At 46.2% G+C, this 19196-nt stretch overlaps 2 protein-coding genes across 5 annotated transcripts in view; one reads left to right on the top strand and one right to left on the bottom strand.

The window, feature by feature from the left end:
• FAM217B (family with sequence similarity 217 member B) overlaps nucleotides 1–19196 on the top strand; it is a 73654-nt gene that overhangs the window by 38915 nt on the left and 15543 nt on the right. Inside the window, exon 1 of one of the 4 annotated variants that reach the window (XR_014444441.1) lies at nucleotides 6370–11206. The exons of 1 other annotated variant lie outside the window; for it this stretch is intronic. The gene's annotated coding sequence lies outside the window, so the exon portion shown is untranslated. Of the gene's footprint in view, nucleotides 1–6369; nucleotides 11401–19196 lie in introns of those variants that run through there. 2 more of the 4 variants (XR_014444439.1, XR_014444440.1) reach the window with 2 other exon arrangements.
• On the bottom strand, nucleotides 3513–7087 carry PPP1R3D (protein phosphatase 1 regulatory subunit 3D). Its single transcript, XM_083146831.1, has 2 exons — nucleotides 6772–7087; nucleotides 3513–5935 (listed from the first exon to the last, which is right to left on the bottom strand). The coding sequence occupies exon 2, from the start codon at nucleotides 5424–5426 to the stop codon at nucleotides 4482–4484; it is 945 nt and encodes a 314-aa protein (XP_083002957.1). The 5' UTR covers nucleotides 5427–5935; nucleotides 6772–7087; the 3' UTR covers nucleotides 3513–4481.

Here is a 19196-nt window from a genome sequence, read left to right as displayed (position 1 = left end):
ATCGATTGCGTTGCCATCGCCGGATCAGATCTTTAGTGCATGCACTAACTAATCAGATTGCCTAGCAAGCGCATAGAAAACACAGTGGTTAGCACAGATCACTTAGCCCACATTGCTGTGTGTGTATGGGTGATCTAGACACCAGGAAATTGCCTAGCCTAGTCGCTAAGCACACATCGCCATGTGTGTTTTCCCCTTTACCAGAGGCGTAGGGAGGGCAGAGCCAGTGGAGCACACGCTCTGGGCGCCGCCCCCCCTCCATTAATGAGCTAAGAGTCCAGGGACCTGACCCTGCCGCCGCGGCCCACATACTGATGACGTCACGCACGTCACAGTCTCTTCCCCCCATGTCCAGACTCCAGCGACTACGCCCTGGCTGAAGCTGCTGGCCTACTGCTGCTGTTGCTGCTCAGGCCGGCTCAGTGTGATGACGAGCCGGCCAGGCAGCGCTCCGGAGGACATGGACTCCTCCCCTGCCTCTGCTACAGGCAGCGTCATCATCACGTCCCAAGCGCTGGTTGTAGCCTGGAGGAGGAGGTGGACTGCTGCTGGATGTCATCATCAAGGTGGATTTTAGTTTATTATGTAAAAACATGTGACTGTGTCTTTGTTGGCACTGTGGGGGTATATGTCTGGCACTGTGGGGGGGGGGCATATATGGCACTGTGAGGGTATATGTCTGGCACTGTGGGGGGCATATATGGCACTGTAAGGGTATATGTCTGGCACTGTGGGGGCATATATGGCACTGTGAGGGTATATGTCTGGCACTGTGGGGGGCATATATGACACTGTGGGTATATGTCTGGCACTGTTGGGGGGCATATATGGCACTGAGGGTATATGTCTGGCACTGTAGGGGGGTATATATGGCACTGTTAGGGTATATGTCTGGCACTGTGGGGGCATATCTGTGTCTGTCACTGTTGGGGCATATCTGTGTCTGGCATTAGTATGGGGGCATATTGTGTATTTGACATCACAGTGTGCGGTGTAATGGGCATCATGGTGTGCGGCTTATTGTGTAATAGGCATTACAGTGTGTTATATAGTATGTAATAGGCATTATGGTTTGTTATATAGTTTGCAATGGGCATCATGTGTGGCATTATGTGTAATGGGTATTACAAAGTTCGCTAAAATGTGCAATGGGCATTACGGTGTGTGGTATAATGTTTGGCCGCACCCCCTTTTCACTGCGCAGGAGCCTCACCTACTACAAATTGGGGGGGGAGGGCGCGAAACATGCCCTTGCTCCGGGCGCCGTGGCACCTAGCTACACCACTGCCCTTTACTCCTGTTTACATAGAACAAATTTGCAGTTGATCAGAAAAGGACTACACACAAAACAGCTAAACAGAGTGTATGCCGTTTGGACATATCAACCCTTACGATCAGAGAGGCAGAATATTCTTTAGTAGGCAAAGTTGTGTGCTGACTTGGATATAAGTGAAGTTACTTTAGGAGGCATATACAGGTGTCCACAAACATCTTGCCCAAGAGTGGCCAAACCTGTCCTCAAGATCCACCAACAGTTCATGTTTTTCAGGCAACCTGTAGTTCTATAGTAGGAATGAATGCAGCAGGTTTGAAAATGTGACAGTTATAGGACGTACACACGGTTCAATGTAGTCTATTCCATTTTGCTTATATAAGCAAAATTGAACAGAAAACCAACGCATTCGATTTCATTCAATCCCGATGCGCAGTCCCTTGGTATCGAATAGAAAAAATGACTGTGCAGGCATAAGACAAGTGGTTCTGTTGTTAAACCCTATGAATCTGTAGTGCCTACTAATAAATACATTTGCAATGAGCGATCTTGTTACACTAATCCAGTTGTTCCCAAACTCTTTAAAATCACGGCACCCTAGAGCATCAGAATTTCTTTCACGGCACCCCTAGTCCAAAAGTTTCTTATTCTGTAAATTGATTTGTATGTCATACATGGGTTTATTTATGAATGAGGGAAAGGATTAGCTGCTGTTTGTCCATGTATTTTATTATTGGTAGCCCACCAGCATTGTTTTTGCCTTTTACAATGACCATAAATAATTTAAATTGCCTCTAGACCACTAATCCAAGGCACCCATGCAAGTGTCCCGAGGCACCCCAGGGAGCCTAGGCACACAGTTTGGGAACCACTGCACTAATCTATTTCTTTTCCTATCAGCCAGTGAAAAATTTTGTGACAAATTTGACCTTCCTCTCAGAAATTTGTGATGTGTGAGAACACTGACCTGATCGGCGATCTAACTAGATTTATCCAGCATGCTGGATCTTAAACCACCGGCCAATAGCGAAGCACAAGGCCATCCATCGCTATGGCCCGTGCACAGGGAGCGATGTAGGGGCATTTTATAAGCAATCTAGCCAAAACAAGTCAGATCACTTAGACCAGTGGTTCCCAAACTGTGTGCCGTGGCACCCTGGGGTGCCTTGAGGGACTTGCAGGGGTGCCCTGGGTTGATGGTCCAGGACCAATTCAAGTTCTTTATATCCAATATAATAGTAAAATTATGGACAAACAGAAGTACATTTTGTCCATTACAACATAACTGATCCTAAGGATGAGAAATAAACACAATTTATTTAATTTAATATTTGTTTCTGACTTTCTCAATGAGAAACCTTTAGCCTAGGGGTGCCGCGAAAAAATTTCTGATGCTTCAGGGTGCCGTGAGTCAAAAAAGTTTGGGAACCCCTGACTTAGACAATTGCCCTGTGTGTACACCACGTTAGTCTTGCGTGCTACGATCTGTACATATTTGCTGTCTTTCAATAGTGGCTTGCACCACAAATTTGCAGTTGTGCGATCAGGCCTGAATAACCTCTACTGTATGTCATAGTAATTAAAAGTTAAATGCATACTTATGTGCAAATACACAATATTTAGGTGCACTCTTGCACCAAATTTGCATTAAGGACACTTTTTATAGCCCTGTAAAGTGGGAGAAACTAGGTAATTTAGAAAACATGTTAGGACTCCCTGGAACCCCAGTCTTTCAGCACATTTTAATCTGAGCACAATGAGCTGGAAAATACCAGTACTGTTGTTGTAGTGATAAAAGGAACAATACTTGGGTAGCAGGTGATTTTATTTGTTTTGGTTTTGTTGTTGATGTACTACAGATTATGGGGGTTATTCTAGTCCATTCTTTCTGACAAAATCCTTCTTAGATGGACAAAACCATGTGCACTGCGGGTGGGGCAGATGTAACTTGTGCAGAGAGAATTAGATTTGGGTGGGTTTTTTCTTCAAAGTGAGATCTATATTGAAGTGTAAAATCATGCAGTCAGTATTTTCCCTGCACAGAAACAAAATAACTCACCCAAATCTAATTCTCTCTGCACATGTTACATCTGCCCCACCTGCAGTGCACATGGTTTTGTCCATCTAAGAAGGATTTTGTCAGAAAGAATGAACTAGAATAAACCCCTATGTGTGTTGTATAAAAAGCAAAAACATTCTTTATTGTGGTCACATAAACTGGTCTTTGGTGCAAGAGAAGTGCATACTGTGTAATATTCAGTTTACTGTTGTAACACAATTGGTTAATATGCCATATGATCCAATTAAATAAAAAAATATTACTGAAAATAGATAAAGGTCAAAATATTACTACATCATGTTTTGTACTGAGCATAATGTAATCTGAACACACCATCTGCTGTTTGATTTAACACTTTGCATCTTCTAGCAGTGAGAACATACTGTATATAGTACAGAGATAATGTTCTGATGTCCATCAGATTACTTTATATGAAACACTTGCATCAGGTAGAAAGCTATACATTTGGGTGAGGCCTATTTTACATAGCATACCCATTGGACTTTTTGGCATAGGAAAGTTTTTTTCTAATCTGTTAACATTTTCAGCACTACTGTTTAGCACACACTGCTTATTTAATTAAAATATTTTACATTCAGTATCTTTCTTGTGGATCTGATATGCAACTAAACAAAGCCTTTTAATAACAGACAATTGTTTTAAATGTAAAATACGACACTCATAGGACCATGGCAAATATGACACAAACAATGAGATTTGATTGTGTTTGATTCTTATGCTGTGTACACACTAGGACGACAAGGGTCCGATCCCATCAATCTAGATCCAATTCCGACCGATTGGATGTAGATTGTGTGGTGATTGTGCCCTTTTCTATCCTGGTGTGGTCCGATACCGATCCGATGCGTGTTACTGTGGGCCGGTCGTTATTCAGATCCTACCTGCAGCAGGTAGGATCTGGAAACAACCATACTCCCGGGTGCGGGTCGCCATCGGATCGGACCCGCTCACGGTGCACATCGTGAGCGGGTCGGAAGTAACACTGACGACCCGCTCACGATGTGCATCCTGAGCGGGTTGCCCTGGGGTGTACCCCGCATTAGTGGTTCTCATGGTAACAGTCCACAAACCTTAAAATAGTTATTTTTTGCAACAAAACTGTAGAATCTTGAAACTTAAAGACATAGTTTATATAAAGTGGATCCAGCTGTGTTCACTGTCTTTTGGCATTTTCAGTGCATAACTCCTAGATATGAATGTATAGTTTCTCCCATGGTTATTATCCCAGTAATCTTTACCAGCTACCTGGTACCTTATGGCAAAGTGTACCATGGGGCAGATTTGTTGTAGGAAGGGTGGTAACGGAATAGAAAAGGCAAATACATCTGATTTTAGAACACTTAGGTCTTCAGTGCTTTGCCAAACTGCGCTCACCTCATAATGGGTTTTCCAGTCTGTGAATGAATACCTAACCAAAACGGATTTCTCAAAGGCCAAATTCAGCACACGAATGGTGCCAGAAAGCCCCACCTCCTCCGAAGTGGTGACTTGCTCCAAGCAAACACAATATTGCTGTAGACGGTCCAAGAAGTCATCGCATTCTGCAGGCTGCTTGAAGTCTGGTTCCAAATATTGGATGGCAACTTCCAAATCTTGGCTACAACACAAGTCCGAATTGATAGAGAGTCGGCAGAGAACATGAAGGGGGATGGATGGTTTGTCACCAGAATTGAAAACCTTTACCTCAGCTAAATCCAAACCAAGTGAATCTGCAAATCTAACTTTATGGCAGCGGGGCTGACATTTGGTAGCAGTTTTCCTTTCTGGAGAACTAGGCAGAGATTTAGTTCTGCGGCGCATAATAGGGCGCAGTTCTGGGTCGCAGCTGTTGCACATGGCATTCTCTGTCCGGAGAGGCTGCCTCGATCTGCACTGTTCTGTTATTAACCCTTGGTTTCCAAATCCTTCTGCCAATTGTACATGCTGGTAAAGGTTATTAATGTAACTTAAGCTGCGAGGAATACCAAATTCAGTGTGCCCTTTACGGCTGCCAGGCATTATATTAGGATGCACTGTGTAAGACATGGGGAGTTGATGGTGGAATGTAAATGTTGCTTGTTCTGTGTAATGCATGCAGTCCAAAATCCTCTGTCAAACAAAATGAAAGCAGTTTATCTCTTTGTCCAGGCAACATATGAATGGAATCGAAGCAAAATCCACATTAATCCGTCAGTTAGCAGCAGTGCAGGAGGTCTAATGCACCTTTTGACAATTCCGGGTTAGAGACAGCAGTCAGTTCACACCCCTTGTCTGGGAAGCACTTGATCAGAGCGCTGACCTTTCTGAATGAACACTCCCACCTTCCCTTACAGTCAGTCCCGACAGATAACAGTACCACTAGAGACTTCTGCCTTGGATAATCAGCATTCATTGTTGTGCAAAAATAGGAACAGTGAAGTTTATACGCTAATACACAACTCTAATGTCACACACTCCTGTCTGACAGTGCATTTCCTTTCTGACCAGCAGCAGCAATAGGGGTGGGAATATTATTGTGTCAGATGTAGAAAGTCCTTGTTGGTGATTGGACCAGCAGTCTGCTACGTTCCTGTGCTGGCCCAGCCTCTTAAAGCTTTCACATACTGCTGCAATAAATGAGATTCTGCAGTCACTCAGATTTGGTACAACTATCATACAGTGCTAGGAAAAAATTGGAGTGGAACTATAGAAAAATAGATGAGATCTACTGAAATAAATGTGTGAGTCTAGTGACCAAAAAGTGAGACTTGTTTTGGGGAATATTTTGTTTTTAATCTCTGCAATGATCCATACATTTATGCCTGTCTCTGCTTGTTCTCTTAAGACCATTTGTACAAAAAAAAAAAAAAAACCCTTAACAGCTGCGTATGCATCTCTCCATATTTTAGAGCTATTTAAGGCTGCTGTCAACATGGCACTTGGGAAATGCTGCTTAATATATTGTCTCAAACATGCACGTACAACAGCGCTGGCTTTTTTTTAATGCTAGCCTGAACCCATAATGCTTTGCTTGTATAATGACAGCCCTGTCCCTTTGTGGTTGGATAGGAGGAGCTATGTGATGTATTCACTCACCTCACATCGGGGAATTTCACCAGTAACATCAAAACAAACACTGCAAGGGTGATTGTATCCAACGGAAAGGGAGCGCAGGCAGCCAAGATGGCGCCCGGAGCGGCATAGGGGGGCGGGGCAGTGGCGTTCCGAGGCCGAACGGCGGGAAGCTAGGGGGGACAGGCAAGTATGCCTGACCCCTTTTCACACCTGGCACTACGGCCAGCCAGTCAGGGGGGAGCGGGGGAGAGCCCGGCCGGGAGGGGGTTAAAAGGCAGAGCTGGCGGGGGAGGCTGCATTCCACGAGGAAACGCAGCTAGGCAGCAGATACACGAGTCCCTGCAGCAGCAAAGAAGGAGAGGACAAAGGGCACGTTTTCCCCTACCTGCCTAGCACCGAGCGGAGCATCCATCAGCCGGGGGCAGAGTATTCACAGGTCACCCTCCCAGCGGCAGATCAGTCGCAGGCCACCCACCATCTCCCTCACAGCTGCTGGCATAGCATAAGGGAGACAGCTGCATCATACACCCAGCAGCCTCGCAGGTCCAGGAGAAAGGCCACGTCCAGAGGTCACAGGGCAGCATGGAGGTCTCTGCAGCCAGACCGTGCAGATCCAGGAAGCAGCCGAGAAGACTCATGCAGGAAGCGGAGGAGGGGCCCAGTACTAACAAGGGAAAGCACACAGCTACAGGTCGGCAGCAGCAGCAGCACAGAGGCCCACGGCAGGGGAGGGCTCCCCCTGGTGGACGGAAAGCAGCAAAGCAGCCAGCAGCAGCAGCACAGAAAGTTATGGAGAATTCAGCACTACAGGTACACAGCCCAGAGCAGCCGCAGGAGAGAAGAGTTGCAGCAGCAAATGAGGACGACGGGCCGACGGCCACAGAATCGGACAGGCCAGAGTCCGACAGCGGTGAGCAGAATGCACCCATTTCCACGCACCCAAGCAGCACCCACTCACCCTTCACACAGCGCACGGAGTACACCCACACGGCATCGGAGGAGCGAGCGGCGTGGGTACAACGGGCAGCGACGCAGCTGTATGCTGTTTTGTCGCAGCCTCCCACCACAGCAACGGCATCTGCAGCCCATCACGGCAGGGTGCCTTTCCAGCACACGGCGGCAAGGGGCCGCTCATACCAGCGTCAGGCCCTATTTGATTCACTACCGGGGAGCAGGCATCGCCACCCCAGGTCCCGCACCGAGCATCATGGCCGCCGCAGTTGCAGTTGCACACGGCGGTCAGAAGGGCGGGAGCAAGCTTACCATCATACCGAGCGCGATTTCCAGCTCGGGGAAAGGGAGAACGTCAGAAGGCGGAGAAGTCCACTACGTCATTACAGCAGAAGTCCGACACGGGGATACTTTAGGCCAGAGGCCAGGGGATCCCCCCGCAGATCACCACAAAGGAGCAAGAATCACCTTTACAGCACGCCAAGAAGGTATCACGACAGGCACTCAGGCCGAAGGGAGCAGGAGCAAGTACATCAAAGCACGGCCAACGCTATGGTCGGCGTGGCTCCAACACTCACGCCCCAGCGGATGGAACACACTCGGTCACCTCCTTGCGCTTTGTTCGGCGTAGGTAACGGGGGACACGAGCGAAACCTCCCGAGTATCAGCACAAGAACGGACCAGACGTCGCACAGGATTGGTAAGACAAATGTTGTTAATGATACCCAGCATAGCATGTTTAGCACACCAGAAAATGTATGCAATAGCCTGAATGTTAGCAATGCTATAGGCGAGGGTTTGAGGGTACCCAGTGTTGTTTCACAAAATGTATGCATTACATCGGCGGGGGCTCAGAACTTTAGCAATGCCACAGGTAATGTCGTAGGTGTAGCTAGTAGTTTGGGGTTGCAGAATCCATGCGTTCCACCGGAAGGGGGTGGGAACGGGTCACAAGGGGACATTAATTTAATGGGGGGCACCACGGAATCAGACGAGGACGAGGCATGCAGAGTTTTAAGGGAACAGTGGAGGGCCGCAGTAGCTAAATGGAGAAGCAAGAAGGGCAGCATCCCAGGAGCGGACGCGGTCAGGGATCAGCTGGGCGGTATACAGCCGGATAAGGTGGCATCCTTTGCGCAGGGCAACACCGCCATTGGATATGCGTTCGGGTCATTAGCGGCACATCTGCCACCGGTGACCCGGAAGGAGATAGAGAAAGGGGAATTTATAGACATATGTTCTTTAACTAAAGAAGGACTAAAGGATAAAGAGAAGGCCAAGCTGGAAGGGGGGGAGCTGGATGATAGCTACAAAACAATTGAGCATTGGCTGAGCGGCATGTTTGCTTACACAGCTTGCTATACTGAGGCCTACCCTGGGGCACGGGTAGGGTTATCAAGATATACTGATTTTATTTACACAGCTTACAAGGAGCAGGGGGGGTCGGTATGGCGCAAATACGACGAGGATTTCAGGGCAAGGGCGGCGGGCCAAAAGCCCATAGACTTCGGGTCTAGGGACGTTGACTTGTGGCTGAATGCGCAGTCAGCAGGGTTGGCAGAAAAGGCAGCAGCGCAACAGGAAGGGGGCGCAGCGGGGCCTAGCAGCCAGGAGCAGGATCGTAAATGCTGGGCATTTAACGATATGCGCTGCACCCGCGTGCAGTGCAAATTCAAACACGCATGTAGCACATGTGGCGCTAACCATGCAGCCAAGGAGTGTACCAGGCAAGGGGGTAGCGGCAGGAAGAAGGTTCCCGTAGCAGCAGAAGAAGAGAATAGCGGTGAGCCTCGTCAATAATGCGGACGGGGCTAGCCACATATCAAAGGGCAGAAGCCAAAGGGCTACGGGGAGGGGGAGAGAGGTTTTATTACCATCGTTGCCTCCGCAGTCGATGGTTGACATCGACTGCGAAAGCGCAATTACTCATCGATGGTGTATAGCCATTCAATACGGGACAATCGAGGGGGGAATATCGAGGGTCTTCCATGTTTAATGAAGCGGGCCAGTCAAAAGGCGGGGGCGGTGCATCAGGGGCGGAGCTATGCTCCATATACCTGCACTTTGGAAGCAGAAAACAAGGAAGGAGCTATTTCTTTAGGTTTTACATCGAAGGCGGGAAACCAGCTGGTTCCCCGCCATCGATGGCAAAACTATTAGACGGCGGCCGTAAACCATCGACGATTGCTTATCGTCGACGGTCAAGGGCCATTCCTAGAAGGCGGATCGGCAGGTAAGACCGGTATGCAGCGGTGCAATCGGGCGACGGGGTGCACCAGTCAGAGGTCGGTGCAGAGCCGTGCAGCAACGGGCGGCAGGAGGCGGGGGAGGGTCGAGCTAAGTGCATAGTGCAGGGTGGGGGGTGTTCGGCCCCGGGTAGAGGGGCCTCAGTGGCGGGAAGAAGCGGTGCGCAAGGCATCGGGACAGGAGGAGCCAGCTGAGGTTCGCAGATTCACCCTCGGTCGGGCCGCACGCCAGGCTCTAGCTGTCGACGGCAGGCCGTCCGGCTGCGCGCCAGGAAGGGGGTGATCCGCAGGGGGCTGGCTCACGGGAGGGGGCGTAGCCGAGGGCCTACAGCGTAGGCAGGGGCACGCCCCACGTCATAAATCAATGAAGGTCATTGACAGGTTGCTTGCCTTGCCCACCGTTCTCTGTCCCTACCCTGCATTATGTAATTAGGAGCCTAAATAAACTGTGGCCAATGATTCAATCCCAAGTACTGTCTCGGAGCATTATTTCGGTTGGGGTTGGGAGTGAGGTCACACGAGGGACACAGCACACAGCCCTCGCACCCTTAAGGGAGCGCAGGCAGCCAAGATGGCGCCCGGAGCGGCATAGGGGGGCGGGGCAGTGGCGTTCCGAGGCCGAACGGCGGGAAGCTAGGGGGGACAGGCAAGTATGCCTGACCCCTTTTCACACCTGGCACTACGGCCAGCCAGTCAGGGGGGAGCGGGGGAGAGCCCGGCCGGGAGGGGGTTAAAAGGCAGAGCTGGCGGGGGAGGCTGCATTCCACGAGGAAACGCAGCTAGGCAGCAGATCCCACCCACCCATCCCATTTTTGCGCAGGTAGGGGCCGGGACTCTGAAGGAATCGGGCATTGCAAGAGGGGGGCATGAAAGTAGGGGCCAGGCGAGGGGTGAGAGGTAATTAGGGGGCACAGGATTGTGTGTCATGAAATTGCAAAAAATAAAAAATGAATGTAACGTTGTTTATAAAAAAAATAAAAAAAAAATAAAAAAAAATGAATAAAAAAAAAAAAAAAAAAAAATGAAAATAAACCTTTGAAACTATGTATATACATAACGCATTGGGGGGATCAAGGGGAATGTTGAAATAACGAATATGTTTGTGAAGTGCGGTTGGGCAATCAGTGTTAAAGGGAGGTATTGAGTAATAATTATGCATTTTGTCACAGTTGAAAAGTCTGATGTATGTCGCAGGGCGGGAAGAAGCGGTGCGCAAGGCATCGGGACAGGAGGAGCCAGCTGAGGTTCGCAGATTCACCCTCGGTCGGGCCGCACGCCAGGCTCTAGCTGTCGACGGCAGGCCGTCCGGCTGCGCGCCAGGAAGGGGGTGATCCGCAGGGGGCTGGCTCACGGGAGGGGGCGTAGCCGAGGGCCTACAGCGTAGGCAGGGGCACGCCCCACGTCATAAATCAATGAAGGTCATTGACAGGTTGCTTGCCTTGCCCACCGTTCTCTGTCCCTACCCTGCATTATGTAATTAGGAGCCTAAATAAACTGTGGCCAATGATTCAATCCCAAGTACTGTCTCGGAGCATTATTTCGGTTGGGGTTGGGAGTGAGGTCACACGAGGGACACAGCACACAGCCCTCGCACCCTTAAGCAGAAGATACAGTACATAGAGGGTGCATTCTCTTGGTTATAACTAGATTGCTGTCAGATGCTTTTTATGTGTACTTGATGAAGGGATTGAGTAGATGCAATGTCATTTATTTTTGTTCGGCATGGCATACCCTTTTAACAATTCTGTTGTATGGTTCGAAGTCCAAGATTTTCACTTTCTAGAATGAAAAGGAGCAGACACCAAAGACATGGTAATGTAAGGTTCACAGTCATTCTAATTACAATGTCTGTCATACAGAGGATTTAACCCTTACTGTGTATAATATTGGTTAATCCATTATTGCTTAATTATCAAATTAAATCCCCTGTTTGAAATATATATGTGTGTATATATATATATCTATATATATATATATAGATATATATATATATATACACATATATATCTATATATATACATATATATATATATATATATATATATATATATATATATAGAAACCCCCCAAAAAACCATTCCAACATTGAACTGATTTTATGTTCGCCAGGTTATACATGATTTTAACCAAACACTTATTTTGAAAATGTTTCCTGTGATGAAATTTTTTTTTTCTAGGGTTATTTTTTTTTTTTCCTTTTTGTTGCTTTATTTATTACACCACTAAGGCTGGGTACACATTAGCCATATATCATTCCGATGCGAATCGGTACAATATATTAGCCTTTCCACTCAGCTCAGGGTGTATGTTCAATAGTGTGTTGGCAGCAGTGTCATTGTATTTGTTGTGCTGCTCGTGAGATGGAAGGTCCCTGTTAATGGGCAGCAGGTTAATGTCAGATGTACGGTTCTATAGCCCGGTCGTATTCAGATCGTGTTATATAGCCTGGTTGCACACCAGATTGTGCAGTGTGTGTGCGATTTACTGGTACATCGCTAGAATACACATCGTCCAGATTTTAGTTTAGCCTTCAAGGCATATTTGATCAAATGGATTGGGGGTAGGTAACTGCGTACTCAGCAGTGTGGTTCATAGCTAGCTGCCGCAGTGGCGGGTGACTAGATCCGGAGGGTAAATATTAATATCTAGATTGCTGCGCTCTACTCCTGTTTGTGATAAGTGGATATGCTTACTTGCTATCTAGCAGATTAGTGAAATGCAGATGTTAGAGGTTTATATATAACGATGAGTGGTGACAGAAGTCTAATAGACACCTTTACGTAGATATAGGTCCATACATGAACTCGCTTTCTGCTAGTCTGAAATTACTGAAGTACTACAATTGCAAACTATAGGATGCCATGTTTTCAAATCGGGTGCTTTTATCCTCCACTGCTCCCCAGTATTCTGCCCTTCACCATACCTTCACACTTATACACCACAACTCATTGTTTAGTTTAGGGTGGGGTTTTCTGTCATGCAATAAAATACATATTATTATCATTATTATTATTATTTCATTTTATTTATAAGGCTCCACAAGTGCTAAGCAACGCTGTACATATAGCACACAATAGAACAATAAAGGGTACACAGAAGTAAACAACAGCAACAGAAGAACTAAAACAGAACAAAAATAACAGCAGCACAATTCTTAGTACACAATACAGCTGAGATGTAGGGAAGCGAGTGAGAAAAGATGCGGGTATAGATGGTAGGTGAGTAAGAGAGCTGTAATTGAAATACAAGAAGAGCGCTGTAAGAACAGGAGGGAAGAGGGCCTTGCACCAAGGAGCTTACAGTCTAGAGGGAGAGAGAGACAGACATGTGACATGAGGTGCAGGTAAGGAAACCTGAAGACAAGAAGAGAGCATGACAGGGCTGGTCAGGACATGAGGCAGCAGGTAGAGAGAGCAGGCAGACAAAGAAGTCCTCTTCCCCCCTCCGTGTGCACGCTTGACCCCTAACAGCCCTGTACTGTGGCCCATGCCACAACACACCCTGCTAGGGGGCAGAAAGCATGCAGAGTGAATAGGTATAACACAGGATCAAGGAACCATGGCTCCTGTACAAAACTGTAGTTCAGAAAGATAGTGTCAAAATCGAGAGAAGGAAGATAAATACAGAGTTAGGGTAAGTAGTGTGAGAAGCAGGTGTAGAGGGACATATACAAGGCAGAGAGAACTGATGTGGAATCTGGCACACTGAAATTGTTACAGAGAAAATGTGACTAGTGATATTTGGTTGAACAGAAAGCAATGGCTATGAGAATTAGGTCTTAGAGACCTGCAGCCAGGGAGCTTAGTGAGGGGTGGCCAGGTCATGCATTCAATATGTGATAGAGGTGGTGAAGTCCTTAGCTCACTGTTCAATGTTAATAGCAGTCTTTTGAGGGGATTTTACAAGGTAGATGTATTTCCTCCTGTGCTCTCCTGTTGCTCTCCGGTATATCTCCAATATTCTTATTAATATTTTGTCACACTTTACGCATACTTGCCTACCCTCCCGCATTCAGCGGGAGACTCCCGCTTTTTGCAGGAGCCTCCCGCTGCCCCGCAAACCTGCCCCCACCTCCCGGTTTTTGTGGGGACTCCTGCAAAGTCCTTACTGCGCATGCGCGCGCACGGATCCCCGGGGGGCGCCGGGCGCTGCCTGCACGCTACTACATGACAGCCGGCCGACGTGCTGTGGGAAGTCTGTGTAGCAGAAGGAGCAGGAGAGCCGTCAGTCAGGGCTTCCCTGCTTCTGGCCCCGCCCACCCACTCACAGAGTGAGTGAGCTCCGTGCAATGCTCTTCGGCTCTTCCTGCTCCTGTCACCGGCTGCCATGTGCTTCATCTACCACAGTGCCAGTTCCCTGCTGCACCTCCCAGGAAGGGACAACACAGAAAGGTGAGTGCTGTCCTGTGTACTGGGGGAGTGAGGGGATGTGTGTAATGTGGCACTGTGGGGCTATGGGCGGTATTCATCGAGCCTGATTCGCCAGGTTTTTATGGCGAATTGGTGCTGTTTGGCGAATTTCTGTCAAAAACGGTGAATCACCCTATTCAATGACCACATGGCGAATACATTTGAAGGTTTTTTTCACCATGATTCACCGAGTAGCAATCGCTATCTTTTTATGGTGAAGTGGAATGTGAACTTTTAAAATAAAGTGTTTTGTTTTTTACAATTGGTGTCAAAAAATCAGGAATTTTATTCTGAGGAGGGGCATGCTATTTTTATTCATGTGCTGTAAGCACATGAATATATATTTAATTTTAAAAATAATATTTTTTTTTTTTATTATTTTTTTACACAGCATCCAGTAGGTGGCGCCAGAGCGGAGCCGCTCATTACATATTCATATATTCACTGCACGGTCATTACGATCCTGTGTAGTGAATATACGCTCGCCTGCTGGCACCCCCGGGGGGGCAGCCTGTGCTGCCTGGCACCCGGGGAGCACACCTAACCCCCCACAAAGGTCTGGGCTAGGCAGAGAGACTACCATCTCTCTGCCTGGCACCATCCTGAGGCTCCCTGCGGCAATCGCCGCAGGAGCTCATATTCGCCAGTCAGGGGCTCGCTGCCCCTGACTCGTTGAATACCGGAGCCCGCCGGCTCCGGAACGTGGCGAATGTGCAGCGAATCCAAAAAAAGATTCGCTGCACCTCGCAGGTATTCACATTGAATACCGCCCTATGTGTACTAGTCTGGGGGAGGGGGGCTGTAATTACTGTGGGTACTCTGTGTAGTGTGTGTGTGTGGGGGGGGAGACTGTGTAATGTAATATGGGGGGGCTGTGTATAATGTAATATGGGGCTGTGTATAATGTAATATGGGGGACTGTGGGGGGACTGTATAATGTGTATAATGTAACATGGGGGTACTGTGTATAATGTAATATGGGGGGACTGTGTAGTGTAATATGGGGGGGACTGTGTAATGTAATATGTGGGCTGTGTATAATGTAATATGGGGGCTGTGTATAGTGTAATATGGGGGACTGTGGGGGGGACTGTGTATTATGTAACATGGGGGTACTGTGTATAATGTAATATGGGGGGACTGTGTAATGTAATATGGGGGGCTGTGGGGGGACTGTGTATAATGTAACATGGGGGTACTGTGTATAATGTAATATGGGGGGACTGTGTAATGTAATATGGGGGGGCTGTGTATACTGTAATATGGGGGGGCTGTGTATACTGTAATATGGGGGGCTGTGTATAATGTAATATGGGGGCTGTGTATAATGCATACTTGCCTACCCTCCCTCATTTAGCGGGAGCCTCCCGTTTTTTTCAATCCTCCTCCCGCTCCCTTGCAAATCCCTCGGTTCCTCCCACATTTTTGTCCCCTCTCCCAAAACGTTTTACTGCGCATGTGCAAACGGCATGTTCCGTGGGCCACCGCGGGGCTGTGTGGGTAGCCATGGTGCATCATTGGGCAGCAGTAGCAGCGCTGAAGTGAGTGGCAGCAGCAGTGCGAGCGGGAGCCGGAAGCACCAGGAGCAGGAGGGCAGCGGAGAGGAGGAACTGAGGTGCGGCAGCAGCATTGAACAGTGGCAGTGAGCCGGAAGCACCAGGAGCAGGAGGGCAGCGGAGAGGAGGAACTGAGGTGTGGCAGCAGCATTGAACAGTGGCAGTGAGCCGGGCAGCGGGAGCCGGGAGGAGCAGTAAGTATAACATTGTCTGATTCTTTAACCTCTCTCCCACCCACTAAGCCTGATCCTTATTGATCCTCTCTCCCACCACCCCCGGGCCCCGACTGGCACCCAATACATGCTCCACTCCTCCTGTCATGCTCAGTAATTTACTAGCTGAATGCCTGCCTCACTGATTATTCCAACAAGGGGCACTTACCTATTGCTTTAATATTTGGTTGTTGTATATTTTTTCATACTATTTTATATTTATGCTGCACATTTTCTGTATAGGATCTGTATAGGATCCCCCATTAGTTGCTGGCCAGCGATAAATAGACGCCTCGTGTGACACCGCGATTATAGGCCACACCCCCTCTCGCGGCAAGCCACGCCCCCTAATTTCGGGCGCAAGTGTGCCTCTTCTATTGTGATGTATGCTTTCATTTTGCTACCATCTAAAATCTCCCTCAAACTGCTTTTCAAAAGTAGGCAAGTATGACTTTACGCTACCACATGTCACAGCTGAACACAGCCGCACACGTCAATCAGCCATCCAGATTCAGGTTAAATAGAAATGTATCAGACCTGTGTCTGTCCCTTAATTGCCCCACCCAGAGCAAAAGGTTTGCTGCGCAGTGTGAATAGGGAAAGTCCAATACACCCCCACTAATACACAATCCTTTCCTGCCCAAATACAGACTAATAATAAGAATAATATTGGGAGTAGGCTTCCAAATTACCAGCAGAGTTTGCATTCATTGTGGCAATGTTCTGGTCTTACTAGTACCCCAAATTTAGAGCTGTATTAAGGTTCTAAATATTTAATGAACAGGGTGCATCAATGCCACATGCACAAGAGTAGCATATCCATATATAACAACTTGCTTACTGACCCAGCATGAAAATAAAGGTAAACACCACAAATGTCAGGTCAAAAGACTGCCCATACATGTTTACTGTACATTCAGATCATAAATATATATATATATATATATATATATAAGCAAAGGACAGAGTGCGCCACTATCTTAACTCTCCACCACCAATAAAAAAAACCTGTAATAACACTTATCACAATTTTCAACAATTTAATACATAATAAAAATTGAATATGTTAAAACTTTTTTGTTTGCAGTTTGAGTCATTTTCACACGGTATATTGAAACATCCAACGCGTTTCGTCACACTGACTTCATCAGGGGTGACTTTCAATATGCTGTTAGTGTAATGCTGCAGTGGATGACAGACTGTGAGCTCCAGCACATTTGGCTAAAGGCTTGTCTTGGGAAACAAGCGATTCTGTCTCCCTGTCGATTGAACCTGGTTTTATAAAAACTTTTAAGAAAATTGATGCTGCATAACCACACATCCTAGTAGGATCCATCTGAGGTCCACTCTGTATGTTAAGTGGAAGTCGTTCCATGTGTAGTATTATCATACATTACACTAACAGCATATTGAAAGTCACCGCAGATAGTGGCACACTCTGTCCTTTGCTTCTATCCATTTCCACTTTTCCCCTGCTAACAGAGGGGACAAACAGAGTTGCTGCCAAGAAACACGTCATAAATCAGCGCATTGAAGGGGTATCCTCTTTTTATATATATATATATATATATATATATATATATATATATATTATACAGAGAGGATATAGAGTGCGCCTCCTGTTATATCACCACCACCACCACCTTAAAATTCAGATGGAGATAGACATTTTTGTAAAATAGTTGTACAATTTATTATAAAATCAACAAGGTCATTTTCAATGTTGTTCCATATGGAGTCAAGATCTTTTCGATCACAGTAACCCGACGCGTTTCGTCATATAGACTTCATCAGGGGTGTAACATATATGACTCTAGGTGGTGAAGAACAAAGTTTGACTTTACAAAACTTTCAGCACGAAAATCATATGAACAAATATAATATATGATTTTGTAATGGTATACATACCACAACGACATGTGCTCTTGATTGAAAAGCGATTAAGCTGGTTCCTCAGTGGATGCTTGAACCGACTAAAACAGTGTCTCTGCAATTTTTATATATAGAGTAAAATGTTCAGGAATTGAGCTACAAATAACAGAGGTGTAGGTATATATCTCATTAGAGGTGAAATAGAGATGTTAGTACATACCACTTTCGATATAGAATGGGGATCAACAAGAACCCAACAATGGGTAATGGTGATGAGACATTTATGAAGTCCTGGAACAATATCCTGGAGGAATGTTCTAATAATTTAATGTCCCTAATTATTAGCGAGAGAAAAAAGGAGATTACAAAAATTGAAACTGAAATCAGCAAAATCGATAAGGCAACAGAAAAGTTCGCAGAAAGCGAGGAGTTCAAAAAAGATGTAATAGACCTTAAAGTAGATAGTGGGGGTATGAAAAGGTCGGAGGATGCGTACCGCCGCCGCTCGCCACGCTTCGGGTTCACGTTGATCGTGGGGTGGCGTTAACTATTTTTGGGGGGCCATTTCACTGTTCAGGGTTTTTTTTTGGTGTCTCTGGGCCATTTAACATTGTTCCCTATGTTGATTTGGGTAAATTGAGGCATTTTCCATTGTTCCCTATGGGAAATCGCGTCAGTCGCATCGCATGCGATTTTTTTGGCCGCATGCGATGCGACCAACGCAATTTTTTTACCTGCGATGCCCGAGATCCTAATCGTTGTGGCCGTGCTAGGAAACAAGTACCTTACCTGGAAAAACACAACTCTCAGGTGGACAGTAACAACTTCAAGTTCACAGTCCTCGAACAAATACCCACAGACCCAAGAGGAGGGGACAAAGATCTGAAATTATCGAAAAGAGAGACCTTTTGGATATACTCATTATATACACTGGTCCCGAAAGGACTCAACGAGAATGTGGATATAGTCTCCTTTCTGGGACAATGAATGAAACCCTTAGATAGAATAACCAAAAGCAAATACAACTTCTCACAAGGGTGTAATTTTCTTTCTTCTTGTTCTTTCCCATTCGTATTTACATGCTTTCCATCCGTATCTATGTACAAAAAGCTACAAAATTGTATAATAAATGATAGACAAGCTGTAAATATAAAGGCATCTTAAATATCATGAAGTAGTATTGGGTCACTTTATATGAAAAAAATATATATAAATAAAGATAAAAAACTGAATCACATCACTTCTTTGTTTAAATATAAATATATTTAGCCACTAGACTGATAACAGTCACGTTAGTTATAAAAATTAAAATAATTACTATATCACAAAATCATTAGGTTGTACACCTTTAAGATTCCCATATTGACACTATAATATATAATAAAAAATGATCACAAAATATTATTAATATGTTCTGTACCTTTAAGATTCCCCAACTAATACTATAATAGAATTAAAACCAACCCTTTAGTATCACACCACTAATATAAATATCATTCACATAATATAAAACACATTATAGCAATTTAAGTGGATAAGAAACACTAAAGTAAAAACCAGCACC

This window comes from Crinia signifera, chromosome 6, assembly GCF_055691185.1.
Source record: "Crinia signifera chromosome 6, ASM5569118v1, whole genome shotgun sequence".
In the NCBI taxonomy this organism is placed as follows: Eukaryota; Metazoa; Chordata; class Amphibia; order Anura; family Myobatrachidae; genus Crinia; species Crinia signifera.
The sequence above is the reverse complement of the archived record's forward strand: the minus strand, read 5'-3'. Positions and strand labels throughout refer to the sequence as shown.

Excerpts from the sequence above, each read along its gene's own strand:
- PPP1R3D (XM_083146831.1), bottom strand. The coding sequence starts at position 5,426 with ATGCATTACACAGAACAAGCAACATTTACATTCCACCATCAACTCCCC.